The 15,530-nt window shown below is 36.3% G+C and overlaps 2 protein-coding genes across 4 annotated transcripts; one reads left to right on the forward strand and one right to left on the reverse strand.

The window, feature by feature from the left end:
- The first annotated feature begins 1,961 nt into the window (after nt 1-1,961).
- Nucleotides 1,962-8,764, forward strand: LOC132189111 (putative histone H2A variant 3). 2 transcript variants are annotated; one of them, XM_059603643.2, is made up of 3 exons: nt 1,962-2,155; nt 8,254-8,568; nt 8,651-8,764. In XM_059603643.2, the coding sequence occupies exons 1-2, from the start codon at nt 2,054-2,056 to the stop codon at nt 8,548-8,550; spliced, it is 399 nt and encodes a 132-aa protein (XP_059459626.1). In that variant the 5' UTR covers nt 1,962-2,053; the 3' UTR covers nt 8,551-8,568; nt 8,651-8,764. The 2 variants fall into 2 exon arrangements, with proteins under 2 accessions (XP_059459626.1, XP_059459625.1); XM_059603642.2 differs by having other exon boundaries at nt 8,254-8,764.
- A 3,544-nt stretch (nt 8,765-12,308) lies between these two features.
- LOC132189110 (3-ketoacyl-CoA synthase 11) lies at nt 12,309-15,126 on the reverse strand. Of its 2 annotated transcripts, none has more exons than XM_059603638.2 (2): nt 14,937-15,126; nt 12,309-14,645 (listed from the first exon to the last, which is right to left on the reverse strand). In XM_059603638.2, the coding sequence occupies exon 2, from the start codon at nt 14,308-14,310 to the stop codon at nt 12,772-12,774; it is 1,539 nt and encodes a 512-aa protein (XP_059459621.2). In that variant the 5' UTR covers nt 14,311-14,645; nt 14,937-15,126; the 3' UTR covers nt 12,309-12,771. The 2 variants fall into 2 exon arrangements, with proteins under 2 accessions (XP_059459621.2, XP_088366605.1); XM_088510479.1 differs by having other exon boundaries at nt 12,309-14,648.
- Nucleotides 15,127-15,530: the final 404 nt, after the last annotated feature.

Consider the following 15,530-nt stretch of genomic DNA (forward strand, 5'->3'; position numbering starts at 1 on the left):
ACCCCAACAACAGAGCTCAAATGATAATTGCAGTACAATTACAATAATAAAGTCTAGATCCAGTCCAAAAGAATTAAACAGCAAGCAATGGTTATTACCCCCCTCCTCCCCTTTTTTCTAAGCAAGAAGGGAAAGGCTTTACATGATTAAAACAAACAAAAAGGGGAAGGCACCCCAACAACAAAGCTCAAATGATAACTGCAGTACAATTACAATAATAAAGTCTAGATTCAGTCCAAAAGAACTAAACAGCAAGCAATGGTGATTACAAATGGAACCAAAAGGACCAAGTGATTTAAAGTCCAATATTCGCCCCTTGAGGATTTATTGAATTCAGATACTCTAAAAAAAAAAAAAAAAAGAGTTGCGAGACCCCCTTATCCCAAGTGTTTGAAAGTGCAGATCTAGAGTTTACCTACCCAAAAAATTAAGTGGTCTTACAACTGGGTAAGGATTTATGACAATTGCCTAATTACCATAATATATATTACTAACAATTTGAATAAATAATGTGAGATATTCCTATCCAAAACAAGTGATCTTACAATTCGATAAGGATCCACAATAATTATCTGCCCGAATTATGTACCAACAATTTGGGCAAGTAATGCAAGATATCTCATATAGACCCATCTGATATGAGTAGGTGGCTACACCTTCAAAATTTATTTGGACATGTGAGTGCCATATGAAGTCTCTCACATTAAATGGTTACTGCTTTTCTTTTCTTTTTTTCTTTTTTTTGGGATACAATTCAAACACTAATTACACAAGGAGGCCAGGACTTAGACAGTAGGAATCACAAGCTCTCATTCAAGCTTGGTTGAGTTATAGCTTGACCCAAACTCATTAGAATATCAACGGGACCCAGTGTGGTTGTACATTAATCAAACATTAGAATTTTTATTGCGGGAGTCAAACTCATGCATTTATGTTTACCAAACAACTTAACAATTATCTTAAGGCCACTTAACCACCGCCCATAATTGGATCAAGTGTACGTATTGGATTATTAGCAGGAGAATGAGGATAAAATAAACAGATATCCAAGGAATTAAGGCATATGATTGAAGCCACAGATTGTGATAATACAAACAAAAATCAAGAGTAGAACATGCACCAACACACTAACAGCGATGTGCATCGCAATTCAACACCATGAACATGGAGCCATGTTACTCAGATGGGTTTGCCTTCAAACCAGTCCCAACATTTGCGGCTGTGATGATGATAATTAGGGTTTCCTGTTTGGAATTTTTTGTATTTGTCCATTTTTGGTGGGCTCGATGCAACTTTTTTTCTTTGTTCCTTTGTGCATCCATGGATTGATACATCTTTTATCTCTTCGAGTTTTATCTTTTCTAACGAAACGGGGTAATGGAAAGAAATCGAACCCTTAATTGAGAGTTTTTAAATTTTATGAGATTAATATCAAAACGAGTAAAAATTCAAGGAAGGAAATCCACTAAAAGAAGAGTAATGCTACTTTTATTGCAGAATTATTTTACCATACTGACGTGACAGTGTCAATTCGATTATTGGATTATGGCTGAAGTGGCAGTGCAAACTAGCACTTGAATTTTTTTTATTAACAAGAGTTGATTCAAAGATTAATTAACATGATAACATTATTGTGAAATAAAAGTATGATTTGTAGCATTACTCACGAAAAAAAGAAGAATCAAGTTCAAGTGGTCCAATTTGTTGAGTTGAAATCTTAAAACGATGGCCTTTTCACTTCCTCTGGGGTTAGTTGGACTGGAGCATCAGCAAATGGGTTAATGTGTGGCAAACACAGCCCAAGTTGAAGTTATAGGCCTTTCTGATTCTCTTTTTTGGGCATTACAAAAATAACAATCATACTAATTAATTAATATATTGGGCGAATGGGCCCATTGGACTAAGCCCAAACTCAAAGCTATTATTATATTTTTTTTCTATTTTTCTACTCGTCTAGCCCTAATCTTCATCGTCTCTCTCAATCTCTACGAAATCTGGCAGAGAAGCTCGATCTCTCTTTGGTGATTCATTCTTTGCTTTGAGAGCGGAAAAGATGTCAGGGAAAGGCGCAAAGGGGTTGATAATGGGCAAAACCCCTGCCCTAAACAAGGACAAGAAGAAGCCCACCACGCGCTCCTCTCGAGCTGGTCTTCAGGTCCTTCCTCTCGCTCTCTCTATCTATTTTTTTTTCCCAATTCCTTATGCTTTATGATTGGTTTTGGATCTCTGGGTTTCTCTGTTCCAATATTGGATTTTTTTTTTCAGAACTTATGTAATAATGTATGCTCTGTGCATGCGAATTTTTTTTTTTTGTGTAATTTTATCGATTTTGGAAGGTTTTTTTTAATGGGGCTTAATCGCCGGTTTCTGGGTTTATAGATTTCTTCTTCTTTCATACGATTTTTTTTTTTTTTTTTTTGTGAAAAAACTAAAATTTATTTGGCTGCCGGGAATATGTAACCGAATTAAATTCAATCACTAGGTCATAGATTTTACACTATTTAGGGCATGAGAGGCCCCCACTGAACTCTTATAAAGTTGAAGTGGAAAGTGAGCTTGGAATGATGCATTAGAAACTATGAGTGTGAATGTTAGTTATTTCTTTCATTGGTCTGAGTGAGTTGATGGCTACATACTTTAGATGTCCTTTTCTAGGGGATGATGGCTCATAAATTTAGTGAATGTGCACTTGATGTTTCATAATCGTTCACCTCAAAATGACAAGAAATTAGGCAAGGGGTACTTTGCTTCTGTTCTCTAATCATGTGTCTTAATGTAAGATTTATGAGGACAGCCATGTGTTCCTGATTATCTACATTGGATGTTAAGAATAGCAGGAACCAGCATATTCTTCCCTTAATTAGGTGGTGGGATGCTATACATGTGCAACAATCGTGCTCTTTCTGGTCTTGAAACATGCTAGCTGTGTTAAGGGTTCCTTAGTTTTACACTGAGATGTAACACATAGGCTACTTTTCTATGGGGTTAATTTTTTCCATATAGCCTTTAAGCAATAGAAGTAGCATGCATTGGAGTTGTTACACTAAGTTGTAGTTATTCCCTTTATGGTGAGATTAGGATTGTCAAGCCAAGCCCCATTCCTCAGGCTGTAATTGGTTCAAAGGACTTGACATTTTTTATGATGTTATGCAGTTCAAACATTAGTTTACCCTTAGATCATGAAATGAAACAATGAATCTGGTGGAGCTTGTGGAGTTTGTGAGCCTTCAAAGAAAGATGATTAAATGTGTTTTTCAACAAAGTATTGTATAGGTGTCAGAGGTTATTACGATAGTGTTTATCAGGTCTTCTTTATATGCAACTGATTAGGGGTTTGTGAACATATTAAATAGTTTACAGGAACTGACCGGTGCTGTCTTTATTTATTATGTTGTCACCATGATTAGCATCTGCTTAGAACCTGCACGCAATGTTGTATATTGTCCATTAAATATAAATTTGTGTTGTTATTTTCCTAGAGACGAGACATTTTATGCTGGTTGAATGCTTATTATTTAGAGAACTTTAATGCTGAGCTTACTTGAGTCATTAGAGTAACTTTGCAACAAGGACTAGAATTATGTAGCATGTTGGTTAATGTTACTAATTCTCCTTTTCTCAACTTTCTGGCCTATGCTTTTTTCGTTTTTCGTTTTTTCTATATGCTTGTATTTGGAGTTTAAAACCAGTTTCTAGGTTCTTTTTATTCGTCAGGAATTTCTTCATACAAATGGGACCTATGACGATATTTCTCAAATTAAAACTTTTATGTGGAACCAGAATTTAGTGCTATCCCTTGATGATGAATGTTGTCTTTAATGCCTCTTGGTTTTCATGGTCCTTACGACCCATAGATCCTTTGGCCCTAAAACACCAATTTGACGGATGTCTAAATTAGCTGAAGCAGAAGGCTTGTTATTGGTCATGAATGTAAGATGTCAATTTGGATCCTACCCCTTGATATAGGACCAACTTCAGTAATTGTGCCCCATACCGATTAGGATTGGCCTGACTGGACCATATGAAACTGAAGGCCCACTGACAGTTTTACTTGGCTTTCAGTTCTGGGGTTGGAATGAAAGCCCAAGTTTCGACTTTCATTGGGTCAGTAGTCAGTTTTAGGGGTGTTGGGTTTCCAAACCCAAACAACCTGAGTGTATATATATAATTGGGTTGATGCGGAATGGAGCAACAAGAGTTAATTGGGTCCTTTTAATTTTATTTAGGTTTTAATTGCGTTATTAGTTTATGCTTTATTTAATTTTTATGAGTTAAATTATTATTGTAATTCAATAAAAGAACATCTTCATTGTCCTAGGTTATGTTAGGTAAGTCAATAAAATTATATTATGTAAGTTAATAAATGGGTGGTGCTCTAAGGTTAGAGTTAGGGTTTAGTCTTTAGTCTATTTAAACAAAATTTTCTATTGTATTTGCAGCCTATGACGAATTGAAAAATTGGATTGACTGTCGTAATCTATCTCCTCCCTCTTTTCACGTTTCTTCATCTATTTGGTGTTATTTCTTATCCTATTTTGGCTAGTTTCTTCTTTTCTTCAGCTTATTTTCTCACTGTTTCTCCTCTCTTTTCACTCTCTTCTCCCCTCTTCTGTGCTTCTTTTTTTTGTCAACTTATTTATTCTCTCTTCTCCTTGGCTTATTTTTCTCTATTTCTCTCTCTATTTTCACTCTCTTTTCAATATCATGTTTGTCCTGCATCAACTTTGGTATCAGAGCCTAGACCGATTGTTTTCCATAAAATCTTCCAATACACCACCATGCTATACCATCACATCAAACACCATGACAACCATCACTCAAACACAGCCACTGACTACCATAACAAACATCCCTACTGCCTCCCACAGTACACCTGTGAATGTGAAACCGAACCACTTCCATACAAACCAAACCTATCGGGTCTGAGACTGAAAATAATAATAGAGGTCCTTTTTGTTGTGTGGTTAAAATAAAATTGACGCTTGGTTCACTCTAGAGACTTGGGGGTGACTACACATAATAATATTTATTTATTTATTTATAAAAAAAAAAAGGAATTTAAGGGATTAATCCTTAAGTCAATATGCCAAAACAAATCACAACTCAAATGTCTTTCTATTTTCTTTTTTCTTTTTTTTTTGTCCTTTTTTTTTTTTTCATAAATTCTTTGAAAAGGTGAAATAGATCCTTCTGGTTGTTCTCCGTCCAAAATTGTGCCTTCTGTTAGTGCAACATTAGCATCTTTGCCAAACCACATTAAAATAATGATTTTTTTAATAAATTAATAATCTTATTAAAAAATCAAATCTTAAAAAAAAAAAATTTAAACGGAGGGATGACCTGCCAAGCCATCCCCCAACACCCATGGGGTGGCTCACAGGCCACCCCCATGGGTGATTGGGGGTGGTAGCCTCACCGCTGGCCTCCCCTTCATTTTTTTTTTTCTTTTTTAATTTTGGTTTTTGTTTCTAAAGATTTGATTTTTTAATTAAATTATTATTTTAATGTGGTGTGGCAAAAATGTTGACGTGGCACTATTAGATGGAAAACCAACAAAAGAATTTATTGCACCTTTTCAATAAACTTTGGCTATTAGTATTGGAAAAATAAAATAAAATTGAAGTGTTTTCTCTAAAATTGACTAGGGATTTATCTCTAAAATTTTCCAAAAAAAAAAAATCTGAGCGTGTTTTTTCAAGTTTCCAAAATTCCAAAACTTGAGGTTGAGTTTTCTTCAACCAAAGGAGAATGATGTGGAATGTAGCAGCAAGAGTTAATTGGGTTCTTTAATTTTATTTAGGTTTTAATTGGGTGATTACTATATGTTTTATTTAATTTTTTATGAGTCAGTTATTATTGTAATTCAATATAAGGACATTGTCGATATCCTAGGTTATGTTAGGTAAGTCAATAAAATTATATTAAGTTAATAAATGGGTGTTGCCCTAGGGTTGGGGTTTATTCTTTAGTCTATTTAATTTTCTATTGTATTTGCAACGTATGATGAATTGAAAAATTGGATTAACAGTTGTAATTTATCTCCTCCCACTTTTTACGTTTCTTCCTCTCTTCGGTGCTATTTCTTCTCCTCTTTGGCTAGTCTCTTCTCTTCTTCAGCTTATTTTCTCTTTGCTTTTCTTCTCTTTTCACTCTCTTCCCCTCTTCGGTGCTTGTTCTCTCTTCATCAACTTATTTCCCTCTCTTTATCAACTTATGTATTTTCTCTTCTCTTTAGCTTATTTTTCTCTCCGTTTCTCCTCTTTATTTTCACTCTCTTTTCAATATCGTGTTTGTCATACATCAATTGATGCAGGACAAACCAGATATTGAAATAATAGTGAAAAGAGAGGAGCCCAAGAAGAGAAGAGAAAATAAGCTGAAGAAGAAAAGAAATAAGCCAAAGAGGAAAAGAAGGACCGAAGAGAGAAGGAAACGTGAAAAGAGGGAGGAGATGGATCCAAATTTTCAATTCATCATAAGCTGCAAATACAATAGAGAATTATGTTTGAATAGACTAAACCCTAGAGCAACACCCATTTATTAACTTACCTAATATAATTTTATTGACTTACCTAACATCATTTAGAACAGTGGCAATATCCTTCTATTTAATAACAATAATAATTAACTCATAAAAATTAAATAAAACTAATAACTCGATTAAAACCTAAATAAAGGACCCAACTCTTGTTGTTGCATTTCGCCCTGGTTGAAGAATACTTGACCTTGAGTTCTGGAATTTTCTTGAAAATACATGCTCATAATTTTTTTTACGTTTTTTTTAGTCCCGGCCCACTCCCAAGTCTTGAGAAGAATCCAACAAAGATGCATAAGCAACCCAACCTCGGTCTGAAATGGAAGCGTCAATTTTTTTTTTTTTTTTTTTTTGAACCACACAACAAACGGCCCTCTATTATTCTTTTTGGCCTCGCACCCAAAACCTCTCTCCCTTGAAAACTTCAGGCATAAAAGAAACACTAGAATTAGATGATGCAGCACAGGTGAGGCTCAGGCAGAGCTTGTGGGTTGTTGCTGCGGAGTGGTTGGCTAACACCGGAGAAGACCGGCAAGGCAAAGCGGTGGGATGTGAAGCGCGGCCTGGTCGGCGCCTTTTGGGCAACAGGCTGACGAATGTGGTCAACAGGTGGTGGTGCAATTGTTTGGGACTAGCAGCGCACGGTGTTGGAAGGATTCTTGTGGGTTGGTGGCACGATTGTTCTTGTTTGATTTTCTTTGGGTTCCATTTGGGTGTTTTGTCTTACTAGGATTTTTGGTAACGTGGTTGTTGGGGTTTGAGTATCACCAGTGGTTGGTTGGCCCTGATGGGTGAAGTGTGCCGTGTTGCTTCGAAAGTTGGGGTAAGTTTAGGCTCTGATGCCAAAGCTGATGCGGGAGAAACCCAATAGTGAAAAGAGAGGAGAAAATAACCCAATAGTGAAAAAATATGTTTAAGTAGGCTATAGTCTAGACCCTAACCCTAGGGCAACGCCCATTTATTAACTTACCTAATAAAATTTTATTGACGTACCTTACATAATCTAGCACAACGACAATGTCCTTTTATTGATTTACAATAATAATGGACTTAAAAATTAAATAAAACATAAAACAAATAACTCAATCAAAACTTAAATAAAATGAAAGGACCTAATTAACTCTACTGCTGCATTTCACATCATCTTGGTTTGTTGCCACCATTGGTCTCAATCCGTCGCAGTCTCTTTCTCACCAATTATATTTTTGCATTCTCCATGGTGTCTTCGGTCTTCTTCACTTTCTCTCTTGTTCAGCCCAACTGACCAAGCCAACCAAGGTGTTGGCCTTGGGGTTGGCTCGGTTCTGTGAAAAAATCTGGGGTTCCAACCCCTTTGCTTCGGCAGTTGGGGATTGGCCATTTCCGACTAGATATGCTTGTCTTACGCACGTAAATATTTTGTGAATTTGTAGGTATAAGATGATTATATAGCTAGACCAGGAATCGATAAAGGGGATTTTATTTGGTTTCATATTCTGCCTGGTCTGAAATGTAGAAGTCCTGAATGGCTTCATACCTGCCTAGATAGTTTGGAGGTTTCGCCTTTTTCCTAATAAAATCCCTGATTAAACCTGATGGATGTTATCCACAATTAATGCAATATCTTTGTATTATCTGTTTTTATGTAAATGTTATGTTTCTACATTAAGTTTGTTGAGTTGTACTCATTGTACTTGTAATTTCTCTATTGACTTGAGCTTGTACATGTGAACATGCAGTTCCCTGTTGGTCGAATTCACCGTCTCCTCAAGTCAAGGGTGATGGCCCATGGAAGAGTTGGTGCAACAGCTGCTGTGTACTCTGCTGCCATATTGGAATACCTGACTGCAGAAGTATTGGAGCTGGCCGGTAATGCAAGCAAAGATCTGAAGGTTAAGCGCATAACACCTCGGCATCTGCAGCTCGCCATTCGTGGTGATGAAGAACTAGACACGCTCATCAAAGGAACGATAGCCGGTGGTGGTGTGATTCCTCACATTCACAAGTCGCTCATCAACAAGTCTGCCAAGGATTGAGACTATATCCATATATTGGTAGGATGAGCTTTTGCTGTGTACATTTTGTGATATCGTGATAATTGATAATTTTTATTGGTTGATGTTGGGCCTTTTTCAGGGTTTCCGATTGTTGGCCCCCCTTCTGCAGTAATTACACTTTGTAGGTTTTGGGGACATTTCGCAATGCTTGTGTTATAATACTGCAGTCCGAATGAATATATCATTTTTTTTTTAGGTATGTTACATTTTGTGATATGGTGATCTTTAGTTTTTGGGTTTTTAATTTTTATGATTAGATCCTTAGATTAATTTTTTTTTCCCTGATTTCAAATAGCTCTCTCCGTCAATTTAATGTTTAATCAATTAATTAATATCAAAGAGGCATTGGGGAAGGGGTAGGAACGAACATAGAAAAATTGAAAAACTAAGACGAATAACAAAAAAACTAATTTACAAATACTGCTGGAGATGCTCTTAGTTCTTAGAGACGTTTTCATCTTCAGAGAGAAAAAGTACATTAGGCCTTTCTTGACTAAGAGGAAAAATAACACTAAATATTTTATAATGCTGCAAATATCAAAGATTCATAATGCCGCAGAAAAGTAAAGTGGCATGTTTTATAATGTATTTTTAAAAAATGTTTTCTATTTTAGGTTTTGAAAAGGTGAAAATTGAGAAGTGTTTTTTATGGGGTCACATTTGAAAAAGTGTTTTTTTGTGAGACCACAGAAAAATTCATTTGATAAATTGGAAAGTGTTTTTGTGTTAATGTTTTCAAAAAAACCATGCTATCATGTCTCAAGGTGAGGGCAAGTGGTTTTCAGCCACTTTTCTTCGACTCAAACGACGTCTTTGGCCTTCTCAATATGCTTTGGCCTTCTTCTATGCTTGTTTCTTCGAGTTTGTGTTGGTGGATTTTGGTCGAACTTTTGTTTTATTGCTAAATTTGGTTGAATTGGCATTTATGAGTGAGGTTGGTTTTATGGTTTTTGATGTGGAATGATTTCAATTTATGTTTTTGAACCTAAAGATTGATTGTTTGTTCCTGTTTGAGAAAAATGGTGAATATTATGAGTTAATGGAGATTTTGCAATGTGAAATGTAGTTTTGCATTGGTATTTGTCCCTAATCTTTTGTCAAAACAAAAATACTCAAATTGGGACCCTTTCTGATTTCGAGCTAAACTCGACCAAGGCAAGGTCTTTGCGAGCACAATTCAAATGGGACTTCAAAACTAGGCTCGAGTTTGAGACGAGTTCAAACCTATATATGTCACATTCGAGTTGAATCCAAACCTGCAATACTCGGCTCGGCTTAACTACAACCCTATTTATACACATCAACGGTTTTAAGGAATTTTTTTTTGCAAAGAGTTGCGAACGAAGTAAAAAGAGGAAAACCCTTTTGGTTTTCAATAGGGGGTGGCATTGTGAACTTTTTGAGGGATAATGCAAAGGAAATGTGTCTTTGCTTGATGTTATTTACTCTTAGAGCAGTCCCTTCAGTTCCTAAAACTTCTAGTGAATTTTATACAAGTAATGTTCTTATTGAATCAGCAAGTTCCCATTACTACTTTTCAAAATCCTTTAAAAGGCTCCAAAAAAATTGGAGTCCAAGAACAAATTATTTTAAAGGTAAAGTCACAACAGAGGATTTTTTTTCATGTTGTGGCTGATGTGTCCAAATTTTAAGTTTTGGGTTGACATGTTAATGACATGGCATATCCAACACTACATGTGATTGATGTAACCTAATGAGGGGATAGTTTGGAAATGTGTCTTCTTTTTATTAGACATGATGTGGCCTAATGGTCACTTGTCACTAATTTCCGTTAAAAGGTTAACATAGGGGAATAAATGGAGTTATTAATATCCGGGTGAATCTTAAGAAGTGACTTTATTGATAACTTTTAAACTTTAAAGAACAATTTAATAAAACGTAAAACCTCGAAGACAATGGGGAAATTTTTTTTCCTTATTTTAATCGTAGTAAAAAAAAAAATAGAACTAAGTTATTCCCTCGTAGACATGGCATCTTTCTTGTGAATGCAAAAGCACAATGCACAATTTCAATAGGCAACTAATGAAAACGTGATTTTTAAAAATGTAATTAAACCGTTTAGTAAAATCGAATTCAGCCTTTAAAATTGCAATTTGATATTTAATCGTGCGCTTTAAAAATGCGCTCATTTACCTATAATTTAAAAACGTAAATTTTTCCACGTTTTCAAGCTGTCAATTTTTTCAATTGCATTCCAAATCTAGATATTTTTTGCGATTAGATTTTATCAGATTTGGCATTTGTTATTATGTTGCAAGCTTTCATTATCGCAAGATAATACCAATGACCTATTTATCACTTGGAGACTCACACGAATAAGATGGATGACAATGACATTTACATGTTTGTTTTGTTTTTTTCAAGCCCTTTTCCTTTGGTAGGTTCCGATGCCATTTCTAAGATGCCTGAGCCAACAGCAAGAATGAAGGGAGAAAAGAAACCAGGAAATTCATGATCCGACGGAAACAAGGGTAACTGAGTCCCATGGAAGTGTCAAAATTGGCCTAGGCTATTCATCCAAACAAAAACTAAAACAAAACAAAACAAAATTGGCCTAAGTTACATATAGGGGCGGCAATTCGTGTTTGCATGTCGATTTCAGGTCATATCAAGACATGGATATAAGACTATATAGGTCAAATTTAACTTGACCTATCTCAACCATAACCTTTTAATTTTGCATAGGATTCGTATAGGACTCACAGGCAGAGACAGAATGAGGGAGGCCGGTATAGGGCAAAAAATAAAATTGGGCCATACCCACAATTGTTTTGGCCTCATCCACTAAATTTTTTGGCCCTAGTGCCCCTACCCAAAAATATCTTTTGGGCCATACCCATTAAAACTCAAAAAGGGATTACTCATTCTCAAATTTTTTGGCCCTGTACCTATTAAAAATTGTTGTAACCCTACTTTTGGCCCTAACCCATTAAGGTGGTTACCCATAAAGTTTATCTTTCTTGAACATTTTGTTGTACATCTTGTACCTTTCTAACCCTAAACAAGTACAAGTCTACCATCAAGAACCTTAAAATTTGAAATTTGGAGCTTACTTTTCTATGCTGATTTAATTTTTCAAATGAAAAATAATTGAAAATGTGCAATTTGCAACAAAGAAGCGGTGCAAGATAATTTGTTTTTATCTTAATATACTATAAGATAATTTGTTTTAATCGTAAACACGGCTTGAACTCACAATGTTCTTGTCTCATAGTTGTTGCTTCTTCTTCATGTGAATTTCAATCTAGGTGTTTAATTTATTTATTTATTTCTTCTAATTTATGCCTTAGTGTACAACTATCACTTTGGAAATTTCCTTGACCCATTGAACCATCACCTTAGATTGTAAATATATATATATTAAATTCATGCCTTGCTGCCCAAACCCAACCCCACCCCCCCCCCCCCCCCCCCCCTTGTTTTTTTTTCTAAGCTTATGCCTTGGCCCCAACCTATTATACTTTCTGGCTTTGTCTCCGTTCGCTGTTTTTGTAAAAAATTGATAGCCATTATGTCGCATGTAGAGTTCAAGTCGTATTAAGACATAGGTAATATATGTCAACCATAATTCGACCCATTTAATTAAATAGGTCAGACTCACTAACTCTAACCCTCTAATTTCGTGTTGGGCTCGTATTGAGTTTAAAGGTCGTACAAAAAATTGTCAGCCCTAATTGCATATTAGAAGCGTTAAATGTATAGACAAGTGAGGATCATGATAGCAATTTCCCAGTACTCATGGTCAATGTCACAGATAAAACTTGGATAATAATATGAAGATACATTGCCTTCTATAGTGATTATCCCAGTTTACATCATATGAAACAAACAACCTCCTCCTAGCTTTCTCCTATCTCCAAACAAGTAGTGAATGAAATAGGCAGAAAGTCAAAAATCAAAACCCCAGTTTCTGACTAAATTGACCTCCATCTGGTATCACACAGCAAACCATAACTAGCATCCTTAATATCAAACCAAACAGCAACAGCTACCAGCAACCACATGGAGCTAAACCTAAAGAAAGATTTAGTAAAGCTACAGCATTTGTACAATCTTTCCGCCAAAAAACATCATATCCCAGATCCCCAGGGAAAGAAATAACAAGGTTTTACCACTCAAAGAGCAAAGGACCCATCATCACGAACATACTACCACCACAAAGGATGCAACAACTTGAAATCAGATGGCTGAGACCTTAGGAACATTCACTGGAAACTGGTCGATCTCATCCATCCATGGGTTCTTCTCCTTCGCCGGATATATAGTCCGTAGCGCCTTCCAAACTGCACTGTTACATTTGAACCCAGACCCAAATGCTATCTGCCACATTCTGTCTCCCTTCTTCATCCTCCCCTTGGCTTCTGTATAAGCCAATTCATACCAAAGAGAGCTGCTGGAGGTGTTGCCAAAACGGTGAAGCGTCATCCTTGAAGGTTCCATATGCCAATCTGAAAGCTTCAGGTTCTTCTCCAATTCATCCAGCACAGCTCTTCCTCCGGCATGAATGCAGAAATGCTCAAAAGCCAGTTTAAAATCTGGGATATAAGGCTTCAACTTCATCTTGAAAAGTTTCCTCCCAACCAATGTGGCAAAGAAGAGCAATTGTTCAGACATTGGCAACACAAGAGGACCCAATGTGGTGATGTTAGTCTTCAAAGCATCTCCAGCAACTGCCATCAGATCCTTGGACAAAGAAACTCCAATCTTCCCAGTGGAATCCTCTTGTTGAGTAACGCAAGAGAAGCACTTGTCATCTGCACCTTTGTGGGTTCGAACCGTATGAACCAATCGATACTTGGATCGACGCCGGTCAGACCACTTGTTCGAAAGCAAAATTGCAGCCCCTCCCATTCTAAACAAGCAATTTGAAACAAGCATCGATCTCTCATTCCCAAAATACCAATTCAAGGTGATGTTTTCCATGCTAATCACCAAAGCATATGAATTGGGTTGAACTTGAAGAAGATCTTTAGCAAGATCAATCGAGATCAAACCAGCACTACAACCCATCCCACCCAGGTTATAGCTAACAATATTCCCTCGAAGCTTGTAATGGTTAATAACCATAGCAGCCAGCGATGGTGTCGGATTAAACAAGCTACAATTCACAATCAAAATCCCAATATCTTTTGGTTTCAAATGTGTTTTCTCAAAAAGCTGATCAAGGGCACCAAACATTACCATCTGAGCTTCTTTCCTTGCCTCCTCCATCGATGGATTCGGAGGAACTCTCAACACTGCTTCAGGAAGATATGTTGACTCCCCAAGACCTGACCTCTCCAGAATTTTCCTTTGGAACTCAAGGTTTTCCTCCTTGAATGTCCCCGTCGACTGGGACCGGTCCATGAATATCAGCCTCGTGCATTTCCGGGCATCCTCCGGCTTATAGCATGAGAAATCGACAAGGTAAACCGAGCGGGGACGAGTAAGGAAATAAAGGGTTGATAGGAAGACTAGGAGAGTTGAGCATACAATCACGGATATGAGATTGAACCGCAGATGGTCCCAAAGGTCATAGAGACCTTGGAGTGAAAATGTAGAGAGTTGTGCAGCCATTACAACAACAAGAGGCGATAAAAACAAGTACATTCCATGAGTTATGAGGTAGTGGTAGCCAAGTTTCACATATTTCAGCTTCACAGATTGTTTGAAATCAGGGAGCTTTCTCGAACAAGAGGAAGGTGGAATCAACGGCTTGTTTGGATTGGATTCAAACATTTTTTGTTTAAGATTTTGAATTTGAAAATAAAGACAGGCCTTCCCAGTGATCCAAATTGAACAGTGAAGGAAAAGAGTATGAACCCCTTTTCCTTTGGAGCAACAATTCTATGAATTTGTGATCACAGAAAGCGCATTGGCTTAGAAAATCGAAATGTATGATCTGGGTATTTAGTTAAATAACCTTTAGGTTGTTGGGTTGGATTGGATTTTCTCAGAATTCTAACAAGACACAATTTAAATGTATTTGGAATTGGATTTTTCTCGGATTTCAGAGTCTGATATCAAAATGGCAACTTTATAACAGAGAATCAGAAAATGAAAGCCAAACATCCCTGCTAAAAAGAAGAAAAAGTAAAAGTAAAAGAAGCATATATCAGCAACAGAAAAAGAACCACCAAAAAGACAAACTTTTAAATATATTTATGAAAAGTTTGCATCCCACATTTTCTAGATGAGAGATCTAAGAAAAGTTTCTCAAACGTAAAGTTGCCAAAAAGAATTTCAAAAAAAAGAAAAAAAATATTAATAATACCACTGCAGAAGATTGATTCTTCAAGCAAAGCAAGAGAACCAGACACCAGTTGAGAAAGGAATATGAGGCCCAGATGAAAAAACAACCTTACCTTAAATGGAACATTTGAACAAGAGGTGTTCTTGTTTGTGCCTGAGAAACCAATGCCACAGAGAGAGAGAGGTGCAGAGTGGAGAAACTTGAAATTGTGTTATGGAGTTTGTGTGTGCTGTGGCGTCCGGTGGAGAACTATGAAATTTATACACAACTCTGCTTGCAAATGCGTTGTCTCCGGTGAACTTGGTGCGGTTGGTACTCTGCTTGTAATTTGCTGAGAAAAACAAAACAAAAAAAACAAAAAGGCAATTAAGGATTTTATATTCTCTTTAATTTGAATTGGGAGAATATAAAACATGAAATGAAATGCTCCTAAAGTGTGTTAGTTGGTAGTTCTCCTCAAGAAATTATTTGCCCCCACCAATTATGACAAATTTGTATGCATGTGTTGGGTTATAACAAACATTTTTTCATAATACAATGAAGCCAAAAAATTCTCAGTAGTTTTGGTTACATTTTGCATAAATTGAAACGAGACCAAAACATCCTCAGAATTTATATTCTAGTAAGAGAGATAGACTCGAATTTTAAAGCTACTGACGGTCATGAACAAATAAAATAATAATAATAATAATAATAATAAAAGAGA

This window comes from Corylus avellana, chromosome 9, assembly GCF_965113065.1.
Source record: "Corylus avellana chromosome 9, dhCorAvel1.hap1.2, whole genome shotgun sequence".
Lineage (NCBI taxonomy): Eukaryota > Viridiplantae > Streptophyta > Magnoliopsida > Fagales > Betulaceae > Corylus > Corylus avellana.

What these genes read in the sequence shown, in the direction of transcription:
- LOC132189111 (XM_059603642.2), top strand. Translation starts at nt 2,054, where the DNA reads ATGTCAGGGAAAGGCGCAAAGGGGTTGATAATGGGCAAAACCCCTGCC. An exon ending in CCTCTCGAGCTGGTCTTCAG is followed by an intron (nt 2,156 to 8,253) that starts GTCCTTCCTCTC and finishes GTGAACATGCAG; the next exon opens with TTCCCTGTTGGTCGAATTCA.
- LOC132189110 (XM_059603638.2), bottom strand. Translation starts at nt 14,310, where the DNA reads ATGTTTGAATCCAATCCAAACAAGCCGTTGATTCCACCTTCCTCTTGT.